Here is a 21,170-nt window from a genome sequence, read left to right as displayed (position 1 = left end):
AAAGCCGATCAGCTGATCATTGATCAGTTTCATGATTGAAGTAGCAACAGGAGAGGGAGGGTGAGAGGATGAGAGAAGAGGAGGCAGCTGCAGCGTAAAGACGCAGAATAAATCCAGCTGTGTGTCTTTTTCATTGTAGCTGAAGTCCGGGACAAACTGTTCCTTTTCAGCTCAACACAAAACGCGTAATAATTTCTCTGAATGCAGGACGATTCTGTCTTTTTACGGGACGGTTGGAAACTCTGCTAACTAAAGTTCAACATCAGTAACATCAAAGCACCCACCCAGCTGTATAGAAACTCTGTCATGCTAGCTAGTACGCAGTACGAGTTATTGTAACTGACTGTAAAAAGTCAGCACAACGAAAATAAACTCCACCTAAACTTTGTTTGTATCATCTCACCCAGACAGACTGCAGGTCATAACTTCTTACCTGAAGTTCAGTTCACCTGACACTCGGACCGGCAGCTGCCTCAGGTCTCTCCTCCTCCTGCCTCCCCTTTCTCTCATCCACCTGCTGGCCTCCACCACTTGCTAATGTTACTGAATCTGAGGAAGCTCCACCACAGCCACCACCAAACAACTAAATTATTTTTACACACCGGCCAGCATCTGACCAATCCACCACCTTTCATTGTTTATACCGTTACAAAAAAATAAAAAATAAAATAAAAAATCATCAGGCCACCGAGCAAATGCCCGATGGCCAGTCCAGCTATGGTCGTGCCATCAGTTAACCCTTTGCGTGCCCAGGGTTGCCGACCCCTAATCTACCATGATGGCTAAAAGTTTTGGCAGCGGCACTGGTTTTGGGTTTCATAACTTTACAGTTTCATGTTTCAGAATTTAGTTTTTCACGTTTCTGTTCTAGTGAAGAACAAGTACGAGTATTTCATAAGCTTCAAAGTGGTTTATAGTCAAATAAGTCAAACTTATGCAGGGAGTTGGTGTTTCCAGTGTTGACCCATCTTGATGACAGTCCACTGCAGCCTTAGAAGCCTCACTGGGCTCCTGCTTGCCCACCTGCTTTTTAAAAAGAGGCCATGCTGAAGACTTGAGGCACTGATTAAGCAGACATCACTCAGGATTTGGCCCAGAAGAGAAGCGAACTACAGAAGAAGGGTCAAAACTGTTAACACTGACTCTTTGCATAAATTTGATTTATTTGCCACTAAAAGTCTTTGAAACCTATGAAATGCTTTTCAGTGGTTAAAGTGGGAGCTGTCATGTTGGGGTGGTGCAGCATGAGAACAAGAATTACTTAGACGCTTCATTCATAAACACATCAACAACAACAAAGAAGAGTTGCTCGTTAATGCTGCTCCTGTTCAGTTGTAGGAAACTTAGTATATTCACGTACTTAGAGTGTTTTTCTTTTTAATTTTAATAAACACCAGGTCAACTAGTTCTGCTTCTCCTGTTCCCTGTTCCTCCCGTCCATCTGCCTTTGTTTACTCTCCTGTTCGCTCCGTTTCTTTCATTCTTCATTTCTGAGGAGGTGAAAAGCCAAAGATTTGCTTACACTCTGGAAAGCCAAACATTTTCTCACTGGATTCGTCCATTCTAGAAAAAAACGAAAACAAAAATACACCAGCTTCCTCCAAATCCAAATATTATCCTGCTCACTACTCCTCTCAGTTGAAGAACTGTTTAATTTTGTGGAACTTGAATCGTTTTCTCCCAACACTCTCGTTTCTCAAAGGTCAGCAGGGCCACGCACGAGAGATTAACCACTTATTTGAAAGAAAAATATCAAAACGCAAACCTCATTTCTCTCCTTGGGCCCTCCTTCTGTGTTTACACTCGCTTTCTTGTGGTTATACACTCAGACAGGCGTATCTAAACTGAACCCTCCCTAACATAAACATATCCTCATCTTCTCCTTGCACATGCAAACAAACCCACCCACTCTCACCTCTGTCTTCCTCAGATTAAAACCATCCTCAGTGGCTTCATCATCCGGGGCTACCTGGGGAAGTGGACCCTGATCATCAAGACCATCACCCTGGTCTTAGCCGTCTCCTCCGGGCTCAGTTTAGGGAAGGAAGGCCCTCTGGTCCACGTCGCCTGCTGCTGTGCTAATATACTCTGTCACCTGTTCACCAAGTACCGCAAGAATGAGGCCAAGAGGCGAGAGGTAAGCAGGGGTGACGCCGGTGTTGTTGGAGGAGTTATTGCGGGTTTTTGGGGAAACTTGACAGGAAAGACGGTCATCAAGAAAAAAAACCGTACAAGCAAAATATTGCAATAGCTAAAGACCAATAGTACAAGGCTGTTGACCTTTTACATTTATGCAGATAAATTGATCTGTTACATGAAAGTCCAACTTGGAAATGCTATTTTAAACCACACTGGTTAATCATGCAAGTCTTAAATTGGAAGCAGACCTCAAAACAGGAGCTTTTTATATAACCTGGCAACTCACACCTGATAATTTTGGATGGGTAAATGGAATTAAGGAGATCTCTCAATGAGAGAAAAATAATGTGACTGTCCAGAATATCTACTCTCTTTGCAGAAATATATTTTTCACATATTCTCTAGTTTAGATTAAATTGATGGAAAAGACAAAGTTTCTGATTGAAGCTTTAAATTTTTCACATAAATGGGAACAGCAGTGCTTTTCCTGTACTGCCGTTATCCCTTTAATCTGCACGTTTGACGGGCTTGATCACTTGATTGTTTTGTTGGGCAAGACAGTTGGTACAGTCTCTCCCTTTTTTTCTTGTCTCTACATGTAGGTGTTATCAGCGGCAGCAGCAGTGGGCGTGTCAGTGGCTTTTGGAGCTCCTATTGGAGGAGTCCTGTTCAGTCTGGAGGAGGTGGGTAGAGCTTATGATGCGTTTTCCACTGTTTTCTATCATTTGTCTGCAGATTCTCTGTATCTGTATTTCTGTGTCAGAACAACACCTGCAGTGCCGGCTGTTTTATTACTCCACAAATACCTGATTTGAATTGGGTTTTTAATTGCTTTCCACTTCCTGTGTAATTTTTTCGTACTGGAACGAGCACAGCGCTGGCAACAAGCTGGGACATAATAAATATGAGAAATTATTTGCAGTCTTACTTTGGGAAGCGAATGCATTTTTGGCAGCTGTCAAATCCATCTTGGGTAGAAACATGCTGAAGAGTTTCTGGAATAAGGAAACTGGCACTTTGATCACCTCATGGGGTTTCCCCAAAACAGGGAACATGACCAGTGTCTTTATAGAGCCGGCCTGGCCGTGCACTGAACTGATGAACCACGGTTAGTTTATAATATGAGATAATGTAATGAAAACTATTAGGTCAGTGTTGGTCTCACAAAATAGAGGAAAGGCCAATACTTGAGCATTTTGTTAATTAAAAAAATACTTGGAGTTTAATTGCCCATGCTGTTTTCTTTATTGGCTCTTTCTATCGCCCCACTCAGAGATCCCATCTCAAATAAAGAGTTGCTTAAGTCTGCTATGCTTATTAGACTTTCCAAGAGTTTTTAATTTCATTTAGTTTAAAATTGTTATTTTTGATTCAGTTGTGTCTAATTTGGTTTCCAGAGCTTGCTTTGTTTTTATTGTTTAAAGATGTTTAAAGATGACTGAGATATTTGAGTCTCGCATAAACAGAAGCAGTAAAAGTTTTCTTGGGATGGTTGTTTTGACAATCTGAGCAAAATTGGAAAAAGACAACACTTTAAAAACGAGGAGAATAATGTCTTATTTTGTTTTAGTTTGTTTTGTAAATACAATTTTTGGTTAAGCCTAGTTTTTATATCTTTGTGTTTTCCATTCAGTCCAGTTGTAGTTATTTTGTTTAGGTTTGGGGTGAGGTGTAGTGAGCTCCGGCTTTGCCTCTCTCTCATCAATAAATGTCTCTGTCCGCCTCTCTCTCCTCCAGGTGAGCTACTACTTCCCCCTGAAGACTCTGTGGCGTTCGTTCTTCGCCGCTTTGGTGGCGGCCTTCACCCTGCGCTCCATCAACCCGTTTGGGAACAGCCGCCTGGTGCTCTTCTATGTGGAGTTTCACACGCCGTGGCACCTGGTGGAGCTGGCCCCTTTCATCCTGCTGGGGATCTTTGGAGGCCTTTGGGGGGCGCTGTTCATCAAGGCTAACATTGCCTGGTGCAGGCTTCGTGAGTAGCGGTGACATATCTGTGACGTATTTTTCTTTCCTTTGTGTCTCCAACCCATAAATTAACTTCTCCACACACCTCACAGGTAAAACCACTTGTCTGGGTCACTACCCCGTCATCGAGGTGCTGGTGGTCGCCGCGCTGACCGCCTTGCTCGCCTACCCCAACAGTTACACCAGGATGAGCGGATCCGAGCTCATCTCGGAGCTCTTCAACGACTGCTCCCTGCTCGACTCGTCTCAGCTGTGCGGCTACAAACAGGTCAGCCGATAAATCGCTGCATCAGGATACTGCAGTTTTTCACGTGATTATTTAACCTTGCTGAGCTATCTAATATATCTTTATATATATTTCTTGTTCTTCTCTCTCGCTGCTTCCTTTCCCCCTCTTTCTGTCTCCATGCGTATCTTTCTTCTCCTCACTCGTGCTCGCAGCCAGCCAACACGTCAGACACAGGTGTAGATAACAGCCTCGCTGACCGGCCAGCGGGACCAGGCCTTTACACGGCGCTGTGGCAGCTGGCCCTGGCCTTGGTCTTCAAGATGATGATCACTGTTATTACATTTGGCATGAAGGTTTGTGAAGAGACACTCAGCGGTCCGCTTTGAACTCCTCATCAATGAGACATTTATTGTTATTCTCCCCGTGGTGTAACATTGCATGTAAAAAGCCTACAAAGGCAGCTGCCTTTAATATATCTGGAGCTACATTTGATCAAGTTTCCAGCGTTCATTCACTCGTGTTACCCATTTGGGAATTTCGATGGATGAAGTAAGTGATTCTGTAAATGGTTTTCTGCGATTCATATGCGATGTGAATCCCCGTCATGTGGCTCGCTGAGGAAAGAAATGAATATTGTTTTCTAGAAAACGCAAAAGTCCCTTTGGTAACGAAGCTAAAATGAATTGGCTGAAAATGCCTGTGGAAATGTTTTAATTAGAGACAATCTTGTCTGAGATGGTGATGTGCATCATGAGGTTCTCTGATGGGGAAAAGTTGGGAACATAACCAGCATCTGGGAGGGAAGGCCCTCTTTTTGACTTATTGGATTAAAAGCTAACGCAAACTGAACTGTTAGATGCACAGAGGTCTGGATGGATATTTTTAACTGGTTCTGTCCGTGCAGGTTCCCTCTGGTCTCTTCATTCCCAGCATGGCAGTTGGAGCCATAGCTGGCAGGCTGCTCGGCGTTGGCATGGAACAGCTGGCCTACTACAACCACGACTCGGTTATCTTTAAAGGGTGGTGCTCTCAGGGGGCAGACTGCATCACGCCGGGGCTTTACGCCATGGTTGGAGCTGCCGCTTGTTTAGGTGAGACATGGATGTCTGTTTCCTGAGTGTTTGCTTGATTTAAACCACTGTGTGGTTGGGTGGAGGGTGAGAAGGGTGTCGTCGGGAGGATTGAGAAGTGACAGAAGATACTGGACAGAAAAGCGTAAAGCAAGAGTGGCGGTGAAGTCTCAGAGGCTGTTTGGGTTTAGATTTAGGCTGTTTCGTAGTAATATGCTAAACATGCTCTTCTACCAACATCCTGAGTCTGACATGGAAATGTTTTAGGATATATAGAAAGCAGCTGGATGTGAGAAGGCTGAAGGACTCCTTGGTCCACACCAGAGGAAGCCATTCCATGAATCTTTGTGTATGACTTTATCTATCCAGTTTATTATGGTCTGTAAATGATTCGAGGTGCCTGACATTGCAAACAGTCACTTAAAGGAGCTTTACATTTTAATTTAAATCCACCCTTCAGTCTATCCATCCATTGTCCTTCCACTTGTCTCCTGAAGTCGGGTCACAGCGGCAGCAAGCTAAAATTTCCAGTTCCTCCTGAGGGATCCCAAGTTGTTCCCAGACCAGACAAGATATGGGTTTACCCCCCGATCTCGTCTCAGTTACGCATGCGCTGAAAACATCCAAAGGAGACATCCTTACCAGAGCCTCAATCCGCTTCATCCAGCTCCTTTCAACAAGTAGTAGTAGTGGTTCTCCTCTGAGATCCCTCTGGATGTCTGAACTCCTCACCCTGCCTCTAAAGTTGGCCCCAGCCACAGCAAGGAAGAAACTAATTTCAGCCACTTGTATTCACAAGTTTTCTCTTTTGCTCATTATCCGTAATTCATGACCATAGGTGATGGTTGGGGCATAGATGAAAGCTTCACGAAAGACTCGGCTCACTCTTCATCGCGACAAACAAGTTCATTGCACCAGTCCGCCCGTCCAACTGACACTCCTCCGTCACATTACTCATGAATAAGATCCCAAGATACTTGAAGTCCTTTGCATAAAACAATCAGACAATCCACTATAAGCAGGCACCAGGTAATGGCAGGAAAGAAGGAAGGCCATTTTTTCTAAACAGGAAGAAATCTCAGGCTCTGTGACTGGAATCCATCTGCTGTGATGGGGAAAAACAGACAAAACACAACTCTGTGGAAGAGAGAATATAACAGTTAATAATTAAGAATGTATGAATGGATAGACGGAGCAGACGGGTGTCTGTCGATCAAAAACCAAAGGGAATGTGTGCAGTGTTTTCTTATATTAGTCCCCAGTGGAAGCATGAAAAACACGTCTTGATTTTTGCTCGATAATCCAGGTAAGGAAGCTTCAAAAAGTTCATTCTGAAGTTCCTCCAAACTGTGCTGTTTATAATGCTGGCCAAACTTCACTTGGATGAGTAATTAAACATTTCTCCTGCTGAAAAAGCTCCATCCAGAAGAACAGAGTCAAGTTTGTGGCTTGTGTAGCGCAAAAAATATCGGCCCCTTGTGGGACTCCGTGGCCAACATTTGTGTGCGGGGAAGGCTCCTTGCTTACAACAAACTGGAATCTATCAGATACTTATGAATCACGCCAGCTCAGCACATGGCCTTTAATAGTAATAATGCTTTTTAGTCACTGTTATAAACATTTGGTCATCAGTGGTAGCTCAACCCTGCACTGGTGAAACGAGACCCTACAGGTCAACAAAATATCAGTGTTGTGAGAATTTCAACACTGATGACTGATTATCTTTTTTTTCTGAAGCAAATCCAAAAATTTCTTCAATTCAAAATCTGCCACTTCCCTTATTTATTCTTTTAGAAAAAGATTTTCGAATAAAACTGGTTCAAAAATGCTGCATTGGCACATTTAACCTTGTTTTATTGAGATAAAAGTACCTATTTAAATACAGAAAAAGCTTTACAGAGCGATTGTTTACTACACATCATCTGGTGTTTAATACACCACAGATTTATAGCTGTTTATTAAATCAGTTATTAAAAAAGTTTGAGGGTAGCGAGCCGCGTGTTTTATAGATCTGGGACAGAGTTTAAAGAGAGGTTTCTTGTTTCTGAAATATGTCTCTGTAATATATGCACACACTACACTTTATGATAGTGCTCATGAAATAAAATATCTGGCAGTGAAAGAGATCTCATCTGATTTAAGAAAGCCAGAGATTTCATTCCCTTTACTACACTGTGGTTTGTCTCTTTGCATTTTCCTCAAAGTCTCTTTCACAACACAGGGCAACAGCATTTACACACAGGAGTCTCCACTCTTGACCGCCTCAGACTCTCATGTGCTGCTGTTATTCTTGTTCACAAGTCACCATTATGGGATTGTGCCATCGTAGCTGCTCTGTGGAGCTGTTTGAGCTGCAAACATTCAAACCCAGCATACGCCAGTACTTGGATCTCTATACGTTTACTTATTTTGCTGGCAAAATACATGCTGGCACTAAATACATTCCTGATGATCTGGTACAGCAATGCAAATAGAGATTGCTCGTAGAGCCAAAACTAAAACAAGGGTAGCTACTTTCAGTTATTACACAGTAATAACACACTGCCAAATACTCTGAACCAGCTGAGTGTCTAGATAGAAAATGCTCCTCGAGTTTTCTTCCTGTTAACTTTTTCCCTCAAACAATATTTGATGACTTTCCCTGTACCCTCAATGACGATGTTTGACACCTCAGTGCGTATAAATAAAGACGTGGTTTGGCGACTTTTACAGATTTTTCCCAGGGGGGGGTTGCATAATCACAAACCACCTTTACTAATATCTGATGCAAATCCAGTCATTTATTCTTTAGTCAGGCCTGAAATATGGCAGAAACCTTTAACCTCCTAGGACCTGGAGTCCACATATGTGGACGTCGCAATTTGGGCTGTCTAGACCAAAATACTAAATTTCGCTCTACAAGGGCCTGATATCCACTTAGAAGGACATTATACCGCCACTGTTCTATTGAAATTTAAAATGAATGTCCTCTCATGTGGATCTTACTTTTCTCAGAAACAAAAAGCAGGTAAAAAAAAAAAAAATCTGGTAATTCTTTGTTTTTACATTCATCAGGTCCCAATCAGCCCAAATAGCAAAGAGAAATTAAAAATGCATGCCATGAAAGAGTTTGGGTCTTAGGAGGGTTCAGAGGAGAGCTTCTAGGGTCTTTCCTAGTAGGCTTTCAAAACATAAAGAGTGAAAAGGGAGTTCTTCCTTCTCACCATTCCCAAGTACTGCTCTGAAAATTTGGATTCTCTATTGTTCTGTGTTTTGGTTCTATGGTTACTACTTGTGTGTTATATAGTTTCTACATATACAGCATGAGTGGCTGGAAAGAAACAGAATTTCTACACGTGTGAGACTCATTCTGTTGTTGAAACAGCTGGATGTTATGTACATTTCACATGAGGAGAATCAGGTCAGGACGCGTGCTGCAGTAATCCTTTCTCACGTTTAGCACAAACAGCAGGAGGTAGTCCCACTTCAGACGCGTTCACGCCACTGGAAGGTGAGGCAGCCATCTGGATTAGCTAACAGTGCGCGCGCCACCCTGACTGCAGCTCGATTACTAATCTTACTTGTTTTTTGGAAAAACCTCTTGAAGTGATGAAATTAATCTTGTTAGATTTTTGTGGTACATAATCACAAAAAAATCATCCGTTAATAATTTAAATGTGTAGAAAAAAACAGGAAGAAAAGTTTTTAATCCTCTGAAAGGGGAAAAAAAGGATATACAACACTCGTAATAAAGTCTTTGACATGCAGCTGTTTTGTGGCAGTTGTTTTGAAGAAAAGCACAGAGTTGAAAACGTAGCCTTGGTTTTCTGGCCACATCTGAGGTCGAAGATGATGATAATTGGATTCAGACTTTACCAGCTGATGTTAGTGGCAACAGTGTCATACAGAGAGGAGATGAATGGTCTGAGCTCTCGGGTAGAGAAATAGATGTGCCACTAAATGCCTCTGTAAACTCGATGAACAGCAGCGCGGTCTCTGTTATATGCTCACCTTATGTGCCCTCTGTTCTCTAATTGCTCTTTTTCTTTTTGCCTGCAGATGAAGATAAAATGAGTCAGATGGGAATTAAATCGCCTATTAATCTTGCTCGCCTGTGGTCTAACCTTCTCATATCTGCCTCCAGGTGGAGTGACTCGAATGACAGTATCTCTGGTAGTCATCATGTTTGAGCTGACTGGCGGTCTGGAGTACATTGTTCCCCTCATGGCTGCAACCATGACCAGCAAATGGGTGGCAGATGCTTTCGGAAGAGAGGGAATTTACGAGGTGACGTGTCTGCAAACGTTAATGAAAAGTGTCTGTCCCCTCCAACCCTTTGCTGTACAATAAGAGCGAGTTTGCGCTCTTTTTGTCTTTATTAGGATTCATGTGTTTTATTGTTTAGGTTTTTTTCCCCCCTCCTTTTAAAAATGGAGACGTAATACCTGCATGTTCTTGATGTTTCGCAGGCTCACATCAGGCTGAATGGATACCCGTTCCTGGAGCCAAAAGAAGAGTTTGAACACAGCAGCCTGGCGGTGGACGTGATGAGGCCGAGGAGGATGGACCCCGCGCTGGCTGTGCTCACGCAGGAGGGCATGACTGTGGGGGAGGTGGAGGTACGACTGCACATATTACACCTATGTTTCTTGGGAAGAGATTTGGAATCCTAATAGAGATAATAGAAATAACATTCGTTTCTTGGTTTATGCGCAGTCATTGGTGGAGAGCACGCACTTTAGTGGCTTCCCTGTGGTTGTCTCTTCGGAGTCCCAAAGGCTTGTGGGATTTGTACTCAGGAGAGATCTGCTCATATCAATAGGTATGAATTATGCTCGTGTGTAAACAAAGATCTAGTCACAGGGTTGTTTTTTTTGTTTTTTTTTTTTGTATGCAAAGCAATTTGGTTTCCACAAATCCCACTTTGCTCCTTTCAGACAATGCCCGCAAACGTCAGGATGGCATCGTCAGTGCCTCCCAAGTGGTCTTCACTGAGCACACACCGTTGCTTCCTCCCGACGCACCGCCTCCCCTCCGGCTGAGGTGCATCATGGACCTGAGCCCCTTTACAGTTACTGATCACACCCCTATGGACATCACTGTGGATATTTTCAGAAAACTGGGGCTACGCCAGTGTCTGGTCACACATAATGGGTAAGAAGAAACACACACACACATGCATATACTTGATTTTGTAATTAATGTTTTTATATCAAGTATTTAGTGTCCAAAGGGCAAACCTGCGCTGGATTTAGTCTCCAAAATGACTTATTGTATGAGCGGAGCCCTCTAGTTTCAAGCAATATTAACAAAGATACACAAAATGACCACACTCCCACTCCCGTAGACATTAAACTGAGATATGTTGAGGAAATTGCGCTTGTGGAGGAATGAAAGGAGTGACAGATGAATGTGTAGGAGAGCTCGGGGTCATTCCTCTGTCAGGTCATGCATCAAGGTGAGCGCAGGAGTCAGGGAGGGGGAGACAGAAGGTTAATGGAGTGTGTGGCAGTGAGGAACAACAGTGGAAATTCTCAAGGTGTTTTTCTGCCTTAAACTCTGAACTGTCACTGACTCCATACCATGAACTTCAGTGAGGACTTTGTGTTTTGTACATCTGCTGATATAATGGCTTTTGGGGCTTTGGTATGCACGTCTCCGTAATGGAAAACATGTCATGGATAGAGCTACAAAGCCTACGTGGTATTTGATATTTGCAAAAGCAACACACAGGGAAGCGGAGGAATTATGATGATGGCACGCTATCAATTTGGACGCATTGAAGATTTTCTTTTGTAGCTCGTGACACTTTTTAAAATCTGCGTCTTCAAAGTAGTCCCGCAGTGATCAAGGCTTTTGTAGTATGATTGGGAAACTTAGCAGATGATGTGTATATATATTTTTTAACTTTCTAACATGTTTCCTCTTTCACCAATAAACCTAACATGTACAGAGTATGCAGTAAGAACCAACACAGGGGAAACCGTAACCACCGTTCTGCCATTTAAAAAAAAAAAAAAAAAAAATGTTTATACGAAAAATAACAAAAACTAAAACCATCGACAAAATGTGAAGAAATAAGTGACTTCATGTCCAAGACAACTGAGTATCGTACCAAAGAGATATCAGCTGCACTAGGGCTAGGCTGTACTTTCACGTAGTACCAAATTGTACTACAACAAGGTGCATCAGTTCAAGATAACCTTTATTTAACTACGTAAGTCGTTACGAACATGTTCTTAAAAGTAAATCCCAGAGAACAACATGCATCCAAAAAATTCCTACAAAATCTGTTTGTGCACATGCTGCATCGTGGTGGTGAAAGCCAGTGACTTGGTCACCAGAGTGAAAATGGGACGGCGACGTCTTCGTGACTAAGAAAAAACGGAGCCGCAGCTGGAATAACTCTGATAAATTGACCAAGTTTTGCATGTTAACAGAGGGATTTATAAATGCAGAGAGATTGGTTGCAACACTTGGTCTACACTGATGAGCGCAATTTGTCTGTAAGTTGACTCAACTGGTTGCCAGCTGGTTGTATGCTGGTCATGTAAGAGAAGGTTGCTGAGTTGTCTGTCATTTCGGAGTAAATCACCGTCCTCCAACAACTTTGTCTATGTTTAGGATGAATTGCTGTTTCAGGTCTGTGAGGTTTTGGCTGGATTTATGCAAGTTCTTAGTATGATTTTCTGGATATCTAGACAGCAACAGATTTGGGATTTTCACCGATTTGTCACAGTTAAGAGCCGCATTATCACAAACAGATTATAGCTTGAATCCATTTAAGTGCAAACTGATAAGAAACTCGCAGCAGACTGACTCGGTCTTATTGGGATTGCATCGTCTTATTGTCACTTTGAAGATGGCAACTTACTGTGAGCGGCCCCGGACTTGGTTCCTGCCTTTGAAGCGACCATTTCATCGCAAGTTCATTGCACATGGTTGCAATATATTCAACCACTGTTTTCCCTAGTGTGACTGCAGAATTAGAGATGCGATGAAGGATTTTATTAACTGCCCTCTGAACTCTCCCAGACTTTGCAATTACGCACAGGCAGTTGCAATTCCAACACGACAGCATCAGCAGCTTGGATTAGCTCCGTGCATTTCAGATCTGCATTCGCTTTAATATTTGATGAGCGCTATAATCTAACCACAAACAAAACAACCAGCGCCTGTAATCCTGAGTAAGTGATGTCTTTTTCTTCTCTTTTAGTTAGTTTTGTTCAGATGCATCATTAAAATGTTTTAAAGAGCTTAAATCAAACTTGGCCTCAGCTGTAGAAAACCTGGCATCAGTTCGGCCGCTACGAAGTCGACGCAGAAATTGGACTAAAGCTGCTGTTTGGTAGGGCTGAACGATTATGGAAAATAATCTAATTGCGATTTTTTTTGCCCCAATATTGCGATTGCGATGCGATATGCGATTATTTTTTAAGGTCTTTGTCTTCTGTATTATTAAACAAAGACAAGCAACACATCATATAGTATGGCCAATACTATATTACATTAATTTTAAACTGTTCTTTCCTGGAAGACAGACCTCTGTTATGATGACATGAGGTGATGCATGAATTGATGACTGACATTTTTATTTAACTTCTTCAATCACAACAGTATATTTGAACATACACAATAGTTTATTTTTAGCTTACAAACATCTGAGCATAAAGTGCTGACAAGGAACCCTGGTGTAAACATTAAAATGAAAGTCAGTACAATGTGCAGATTGCAGAAATATACATAAACAAAATCAGTGGCTTTACCACACTCAGTTTTTCGACATCTGTGAACTACTAGACAGTCATTCAATTAAAAAATAATATTAAATAAATAAAACTAATAAATAAAAAATACACACATCTTACTGATCTCTGTAGTCAGTAACATTACACATAAAGTGCAAACATAATAGCAATTGTATAAACACACACACAAACACGCCTTTAAAGTTTAAAGGCGTGAAATTGGACGGTCTAGTTCTGATTAGCGTCACCGCTGTCTCGGTGGAGTTTAATAAACTCGGCCGTCTGCTTCTTGCTATCTAAAATATAACCAGACACTGGTGTAAATTCTCGACTGTCTCATACTTCTGTTTAATAAGTTTTCTGTTTGACGTTTAGTCAGCTGTGTGAAAACCAAGGAGGAACCCACCCGGGGGATTAATAAAGTTTTATTTTATCTAATCTAATAACTTTAATCTCAGCCAAACCGATTTACTCACGAACAAACAAAACACAGAAAAAAGCCCAACAATAACATTTTTAGGTTGTCTAAGTGACTTATATATTACGTTTAACCCGAGCAGCGAAACTCCGTGGTGATCTGAAAATGATGTGACGGGAGTTGTGCCGTTCTCGGCCGCATCAGTAATCCTCGAGCTCCCGGCTAGCTGTCGAGCTGGTGGGTAGCAGACGCCTCTGAAAACGTCGAAGCACTTTTGCAAATATGGGATATCTTGATAAACCGAGCAGATATTTGATGTTTACACAACTACTTTCTCGCCTGAAAATATGTTAAAAGTTTATTTTAGTGACCCAGAAAGATTAGTATGAGTAATTTTAAAACTTAGTAGCGGCCGCCATTGCTGGAAACTGGAGTTTGGCTGGGCCGCGCTATGAATTCTGGGATATGGTAGTAATTTGGACAGCCTTCGGCGCGTCGCTGTGACGTAATCGGTCTACAAATGCGGCCTCAGGAGGATGCAGCCCATGAATTTGGACATGTCCAGAGTATAATCACAGCCTTTGCGGTTAGAAAATTGCACTTGATCATGTCGCGATATTATCGCAAATGCGATATATCGTTCAGCCCTACTGTTTGGTCATTCATTTGAAATGTGAGCTCTCAGGGATATTTAGCAAAAACTTTACTCTGTTCTAAAATCATCACTATCAACCACACCTCCTCCAGCCCCACTGAGGCCAACTTAGCTGAACAACACACTGTTCTTTTGTCTTTCGGGCCTTACATCTGTCTTCATAATGGAAAACTATAGTGTTGGTCTGCAGAATTACATTCAGCAACAGAAGAACAATAAACTTAATCAGAGTTGGGTTCATTTTTCTTCTTTCGGTCCGTCTCTCGTGCGCGCACGGTTGTTTAGATCGAGGTCTGACATGTTCAAACATGGGATTTTAGGAGTGGGACTGTGTATATTATGAATTTACAGTACATGCGGTATATATAACAAAGGCGGTTAAACAAACACACGTAATCATGCAGCTTGTGGTTTCTCACTTTGTCCTCTTGGCACACTGTATCAAGTTTTCTACAGTAACGCTCCTTTTGTGGAAGACCGAGTGTTTAGCCTTGGCCTGAGCTGCCATCAAGGCACAGAGCCACCTAATGTTGCAAAGAGCGAATCAAAAAGCGGCGTAGAAAAAGAATGAAGATATGAAATGTGAGAGGGAAGGAAAATAAATGTAAGAATATGAAAGAAATGTGGGTTTGCCAGGGGAAGAATTATGCCAAGTTTATCAGTTTGGATCACTGAAGCAGAGAAGGCTGGCTCAGCCCAACTAATTCAGGCAACGTATTCACTGTATTTGCTCAAATTAAATTCTGAGGGTGAGGATCTCATGCAGCTCAGAGGTTAAGATGCAGCGAGCTACAATGTTCCTGTTATTTCTCTCTCTTTTTTTTTAAATATAAAGGCTTAAAATGATCCAAAGTGTTACCTATAAATCAGTAAAAACATGGAGACAAGCGTAAATTCTTTCCCTTAAAATCATCAGCAAAGTGACCCTTGAGCTACTTTAAAAAAAATGTTTTTTTCGCTACCTGGGGGACAATAAAATTTGATGTTACAACTTAGCACGAGCTGAAATACAGTCGAGTTGGCAAATGAGGTTAAAGAGGACTTCTCAGAATTTGTCATTGCAACCCCCGTGAGTTAGCTGATGTGCAAGAGGCTGTTTGAAGCAAGTCTTTTTAGACCTCGTGATCTAGTATTTATTGTAAATAAGCGCTCAAGGTACTTTTTACTTTAGTGTGGATCAAGTCACATCTGTAATGACTTTAAAAAACAAGAACTGGGTGCTCAAATTTGAATGTATTTTGTATTTTCTCTAATCCACACGGGGTCAAAAGTATATATAGTTGATGCCCTTTAGCAAGTTGCACCTCCACCAGGTGCTTTTGTTATCTGTCAACAAGCTTCCACAATAATTCTGACTGGATATGTGACCAATCTTCTTGGTAGAGTTGGTATAATGTTCATTTAAATTGGTTTCCTACCACGGTCTCAGCTATTAAATGCACTTTCAATATCGATGTGGACAGGGATTAGGAAAGGCCATTCCAGAAGTATAATGTTCACCTGTTTTGATATGTGTTTGGGATCATTTACTGTTAGAACAACCATGTCCAACATCTAGCTGTTGCTTTGAGGTGAAGTTGAAGAATTTGGCAGTATTCCTCCCCCATTATTATTCCAGCCACTTCGTGCTATTGCTGCTGCCATTAAACAGCCCAGAACATGATGCTACCACCACCATGCTTGACAGGTGGTGCACTGTTTTTAGGTTTGAAAGCCTCACCTTTACTCCTCCAAACATACCTCTCGTCTTTGTGGCAAAATACCTCAATCTTTGTCTCTAATTTCATGTCAAATTTCCAGTACATGGCAGGCTGGAGCTTTGGTGGTTCCTGGGTTGTTTCAAAATATTTAACCTATTTTCTGTCATCTGAGGGTAAGGTAACAGTTTGACGGGGTCTGGAACAAGACCCAACGTTTTTTAAAGTCATTAAAGGTGTATGCTGTACATTCAGTCCACCCTGGAAAAATAAAAGTTCAAAGAAATAATTCAAAGCCCCAAATTACCACGGCATTCATGCCCATGATGAATAGGTTTAAATTTGGTGACATCTTACTTACCTTGTACCCTAGATTGTCAAACAGCTGAAAATGTCTCAAAAGATGGGTCATTTCTAAGATGGATAATGTCACTGTAACTTCACCCACTGGTTTGTGGCACCTGAAGCTGAACTGTTTTGGGGGGGTCAACAGCACCGACAGCATCTAAACCTTTGTATAGTGGGTCTGTGTTACTCTGCAAGTTCACCAGCATGCAGTAGATGGCAGTGCATTTGTAAATACATACTTTCTTGGAATTGGAGTTGTGTTTACATTTAAATGAAGTTACACACTAGGTTATGGTGTGTGCTTTCAAGGGATTTTAAGCAGCATGGGAGGAAAAATAAACCTCAGGTTTCACAACACAGCCCGAGACACAATTTCTTTTGCACTATTTTTGGATGCTTATTCACCTCTTACTCACATAGCATCCATTTGATTCTTCGCATGTACTTTCTGTATAATTGAACCACACAAAAACTTTGTTTTGGGTTTGATCCGAACACATCGTTATACTTGTAGTGTCACTCTTTGTCAGTGTGTATAACCAATTTATCCTTCCTGTGTAAAACCCCCTTCTTTACTGTTTCTTCCTGCTGCCACTTGAGTCTGACGTGTGGAGCAATAATTCAAACCAAGTTTGAGAGCAGAAGAGATGAAAATCAGCAACTGTCAACAAAAACCCCTCAGGCATGTAGCTGCTGCTCTTCACAACAGCTTATTATAAAAGATCGGTTTAAGATTGACTCGCCGCCTGTGGGTAACTTTGTCAAGCATAGTGACTCCTGAAGGACACATTGGCCTCAGATGGGCCCAAAGTAGAATTTCTTTCTTTTCTGGGTTGGGCTAAACAGGGACTTAGAGGAACATGAGGGAACTAGAGGTACATAAAAGGGGTGAGAAGGAGAAAGGACTGAAACTGGTTAAAGAAAGCTGTAGTCTGCTCTGCTTGGTTGGGCAGGATGAGGTTTTAAATGAAATGAATCACTCATTGTCTGGGAACAAAAAAGGTTTGCACACAGAAAACAGACCTTGAGGCTGTATGAAGTGCAAACTCTGGTGTCTGCGGTCCTACGAGATGTTAATTTTATCGCTCTCACCTGCAACAAAGGGATTTTCCCAGGCTATGTTTAGTTCAAGGTTGCCTAGTTAGGTGGAAGTCATTTTTGGTTGACTCGGTATTTGTTGTGTTGAAATTTAAAAAAACAAAAAACAAAACCTCGATCTGCTTTTGTTTTTCATGTGTCAGCTTAAGTTTATTTTGCAAAACAAGCCAAAACAACAACATCCTCACTGCCACAATGTTTTCGTTAGACTTGGTTTTGCCTTGTTTTCATTTTTTTTTTTTTTTTTTTTTGTGCTCAGATTTCTTTGATCTTGTTCTCATTTGTCAAATTCACATCTTCATGCGAGCATTTATGAATGAAAGACAGTCCTGTCACATGTGTTTCTCTGAACAGATGATTAAAGAAGCAGCGCTGGGATGTTTGTGTGGGTGGAAGAAAGATGTAAAAGCTGCTTGTGTTGGGCTTTTTTGTTTTGGTCAGAGGATGAAGTTGTTTACATTAAAGTGGACCTGTTAAGCTTTTCAATATTATCTGTTTGTTAAATATTTATATTTCATCTAAAAAATATAATATGATATAATTCACATACAGCTGCAGTTGTGAATGTTAATGATGAGGTCAGTGTATTTAGAAATAATCCCTGGGAGCTAGAAGATCAGGCTTCAAGCCCCTTTAAACACAACGTCTCCATCAAATGTTTTTCTATTTTTACCTCTGCATGATGTTGGTATAGTGATCTCACAGAAGCCCCACCCACCTGCTCTGGAATACTTCTGTTTGCTAGGGACAGCCAATCAGACGAAAGGTGGCTTAAAGGGCGAAGAGCTAAAACAGCCTCTTTCAGTAAGGGTAAGCTGAGGTTGTGCACCAAAGCTTAGGCTTTATTTGAACTGAGAATCTTACAATGCTGCTGTAGTAGGGACTCAGGATAAAAATCTGAATGTAATGATGAATATTGTTATGCTTTAGTCCAAAAAACAGTAATTCAGGGTTCTTGTAGACGTCTGAATTTTGAGACTGCACGGACTACAACTAAACTAAACAACTACTTGGCTGTCAGATCTCCAGCTCTGCATGTCTTTTCCATAACACAGTAAAATGTAGGCTTAAAGCATCAAGGATATTACAGATAAACAAAAAAATATAATATATTGTAAACAGTGATTTCGGTGCTTATTGGGGTGTGGGTCATAGGGGCGCCAGTTAAAGCAGAGATTTCCAGATTGTCCTGGAGGGGTGCATAAGCTATCCCTTAGTCAGTTGAGGGATCTTCTCCAGCATGTCCAGGCCCTGCTGAGGTGTAGGACGCATCCCAGTCAGATGCCCAAACCACCTCATCTGCATCCCTCTACCAGCTGTACTCGAATTCCTGCCAAATGACTGAGCTTCTCACCGCAGACACCTTCCCAAGGACGATGATTTCTGCCGCTTGTATCCACAACCTCATTAAGAATACTGGGGAGGTTGTCAGATGTTGTCTTTATGGGGGAAAGAGTTTAAGCTTCAGGGCTCCATACAGACCACTAACATGTGTCAAAATAGCGACTCTTTAATCTGATTTTCATGCTGGGGGAGGCGACGAAGCCACATCTAAGGAGTCGGGCGAGCTGTGAGTGGAGATTCTCATAGTGTGGCCCCAAGAAATCTAGTTTTCATCGAGCCATTTGCAGCCAGTTCAGCCCATTTCTCTGACTCCTCAGGGCGTTGCTGCCTCACGTCATCACAGATCACAGCGTGCATACAAAAACAGCAATTTCCTGCAACGGTTTTAATTGAGCGAGCGTCGTGAGCTGATGGTGGTTCGCTCCTTTCAGATGCAGATGGTGACTGGCATGTGAGGACATCTCAACGTTTAATTTGTAAGAAGAGGAATGGCTTATGCCATCTGTTGAAAATCATCTGTCGCTAATATGCAGCAGATTAAATGTCCTCGGAGCGTTGCGCAATTAATCGCCGGATGTCGTGGACGGCTTCCATTTCTCTGACACCCCCCCCCAACCCACCACTGGAAATTAGATTTGTGTTAGCAGAGTCGTGTTGTTGATCAGTCACTTGTTTGCTCTGTGTTTTCATGTTGCTGTGCTCTGCCAGTTGCCCTGGCTCCGTTTAATAAAACTGAATCAACTGTGCCGAGATAGAGGGCCAGGCCTAAGCGAAGGTTTCTGCTTTCTGTCACTCTCTCTGGTTTTCCATGACGAGGTGATCAAAGAATGACTTGAAGTCATCCACTTTTGTTCTGCTTTTCTGTCTCTGTTTTCAGGAGGCTGCTGGGAATCATCACCAAAAAGGACATACTTAAACACATGGCGCAGATGGCCAACAGGGACCCGGACTCCATCCTCTTCAACTGATCTTCTCCGTCCTTCCTCTTCATCCTCGCCCACCAAATCGCCCCTCTGTAGAGTGGGGTGAAGGGGGGGGGTACACCAGCTTGTAGACTTACATGAAATGCACCTTTACCTCTTTGGCGAGAGAGAGCCAAGGAAGCTTGAGCTTCATTTGCACAGCTGACCAGAGAACAATGGAATTTATTTTCTGTGTAACTTGAAGGCAACTTTGGCTCTTCGAATGACGACACACACCACTGAAAAAATTTCAAGAAAACAACAAGCTGTCAGAAACAGTGACTCGTCCTTTTACTGACAGTGCTGGACCCGATATCATGAGGGAAGTAGGACAGAAGTAAGTCGATGGAATATTTCACATCTGCACCTTCCAACATTTTCTGTTCTCATTTCCTTCCTCATTTTCAAACCAGTGAGGAAACCTTCAGAGAACCCCAAAGGCCACTTCTCTCTCCTCTGTTTGCCATCTCGATTCTCACACCTGGGAGGAAGGGGGGGGGAGGCAGGAACAGCTAATCCTCTGTTATAGGTGCTGACAAGAGGAGACTGGGTGGAGGAGGAGAAAATGAAGACATTGGGGAAGATGAAGAGCTGTTTTGGGAGCTCCGTGCCTGCCTCCGGGCCATCACAGCGAGCCCAGACAGAGCACTTTGAGCTGGGCTGATGGATGTGCAGACACCTCCCTCCCTCTGTGAGGTTTCCTGTAGCCGTGAGGGTGAAGGATCCAGGAGTGTGAGAACAGGATTGACTACACACACACACACACAAACACACACACACACACACACACACACACACACACACACACACAAGCAAGCGTACACTCCACAAAGACTTTCACGTCAGCCTGGGAACCCACTAGAAACATCTTTTCTTTTTCTTTTCTTTTTCGTCGTATGTTTGAGTTTTGTGATACAGCTCCAGCCTGGGAACTATGCAGCGCTGTCCTGCCATGCAGACAGTTTTGTTATGTTAACAGCGTATATAGTCATCGGAAACCATGTCATTCCTTATAGAAGGTGAGGAGCATTTCCAGGCTGTTGTGGAAGGGTTAAAAGAAAATCATGATGTGAATTAATTTATGTAAATGTAAAATTGTTCACTCTACTAAATTATTCCCCTGATTAAAGTTGTGTTTTGTCTTCTTTGTTTTAGCTCCTCATCACTTCGACTGATGTCTTGTTTGCATTTCGTACTCACCTGATCTTTATTTCATTTATTTATATATTTTTTTAAGCTCCGATTCGAGCAAATCTCTCACTGAAACGTGTTTTTGTTTTCGTCGGTGATCAGAACACGAATTTTAGTTCTCTGAATTTACTTTTTTTTTTCTCAGTTTTTCCTAAAAAGCCAAACTGAAACTGATCCAGTGGAAAATGTCAGCTGCAGCTAATCAAAGAATCTTGATCAAAAATGAGAAACAGCTGCTGCTCTGGTCCTCTGAAATATCAGATTTTTTTTTTCTTCTGTCAGGCAATAGTGAGGTGAATCTTTGTTCTATTCAAAGACGTCATGTAG

The 21,170-nt window shown here is 42.1% G+C and overlaps 1 protein-coding gene across 3 annotated transcripts in view; it reads left to right on the top strand.

Annotated features, from left to right (window-relative positions):
* Nucleotides 1-20,801, top strand: part of clcn5b (chloride channel, voltage-sensitive 5b) — a 45,342-nt gene extending 24,541 nt beyond the window's left edge. For all 3 annotated transcript variants that reach the window (XM_082519625.1, XM_082519624.1, XM_082519626.1), the window contains 11 exons: nt 1,931-2,137; nt 2,742-2,822; nt 3,877-4,111; nt 4,197-4,372; nt 4,546-4,686; nt 5,238-5,424; nt 9,527-9,669; nt 9,852-10,001; nt 10,099-10,204; nt 10,320-10,536; nt 19,568-20,801. In XM_082519625.1, coding sequence (XP_082375751.1) covers nt 1,931-2,137; nt 2,742-2,822; nt 3,877-4,111; nt 4,197-4,372; nt 4,546-4,686; nt 5,238-5,424; nt 9,527-9,669; nt 9,852-10,001; nt 10,099-10,204; nt 10,320-10,536; nt 19,568-19,658 — 1,734 coding nt within the window. In that variant the 3' untranslated portion in view covers nt 19,659-20,801. The remainder of the gene's footprint in view (nt 1-1,930; nt 2,138-2,741; nt 2,823-3,876; nt 4,112-4,196; nt 4,373-4,545; nt 4,687-5,237; nt 5,425-9,526; nt 9,670-9,851; nt 10,002-10,098; nt 10,205-10,319; nt 10,537-19,567) is intronic.
* Nucleotides 20,802-21,170: the final 369 nt, after the last annotated feature.

This window comes from Aulonocara stuartgranti (genome assembly GCF_965226115.1).
Source record: "Aulonocara stuartgranti genome assembly, chromosome: 3".
Taxonomy (NCBI): Eukaryota; Metazoa; Chordata; class Actinopteri; order Cichliformes; family Cichlidae; genus Aulonocara; species Aulonocara stuartgranti.
Note: the sequence above shows the minus strand (reverse complement) of the source record. Positions and strands in the feature narration are given on the sequence as shown.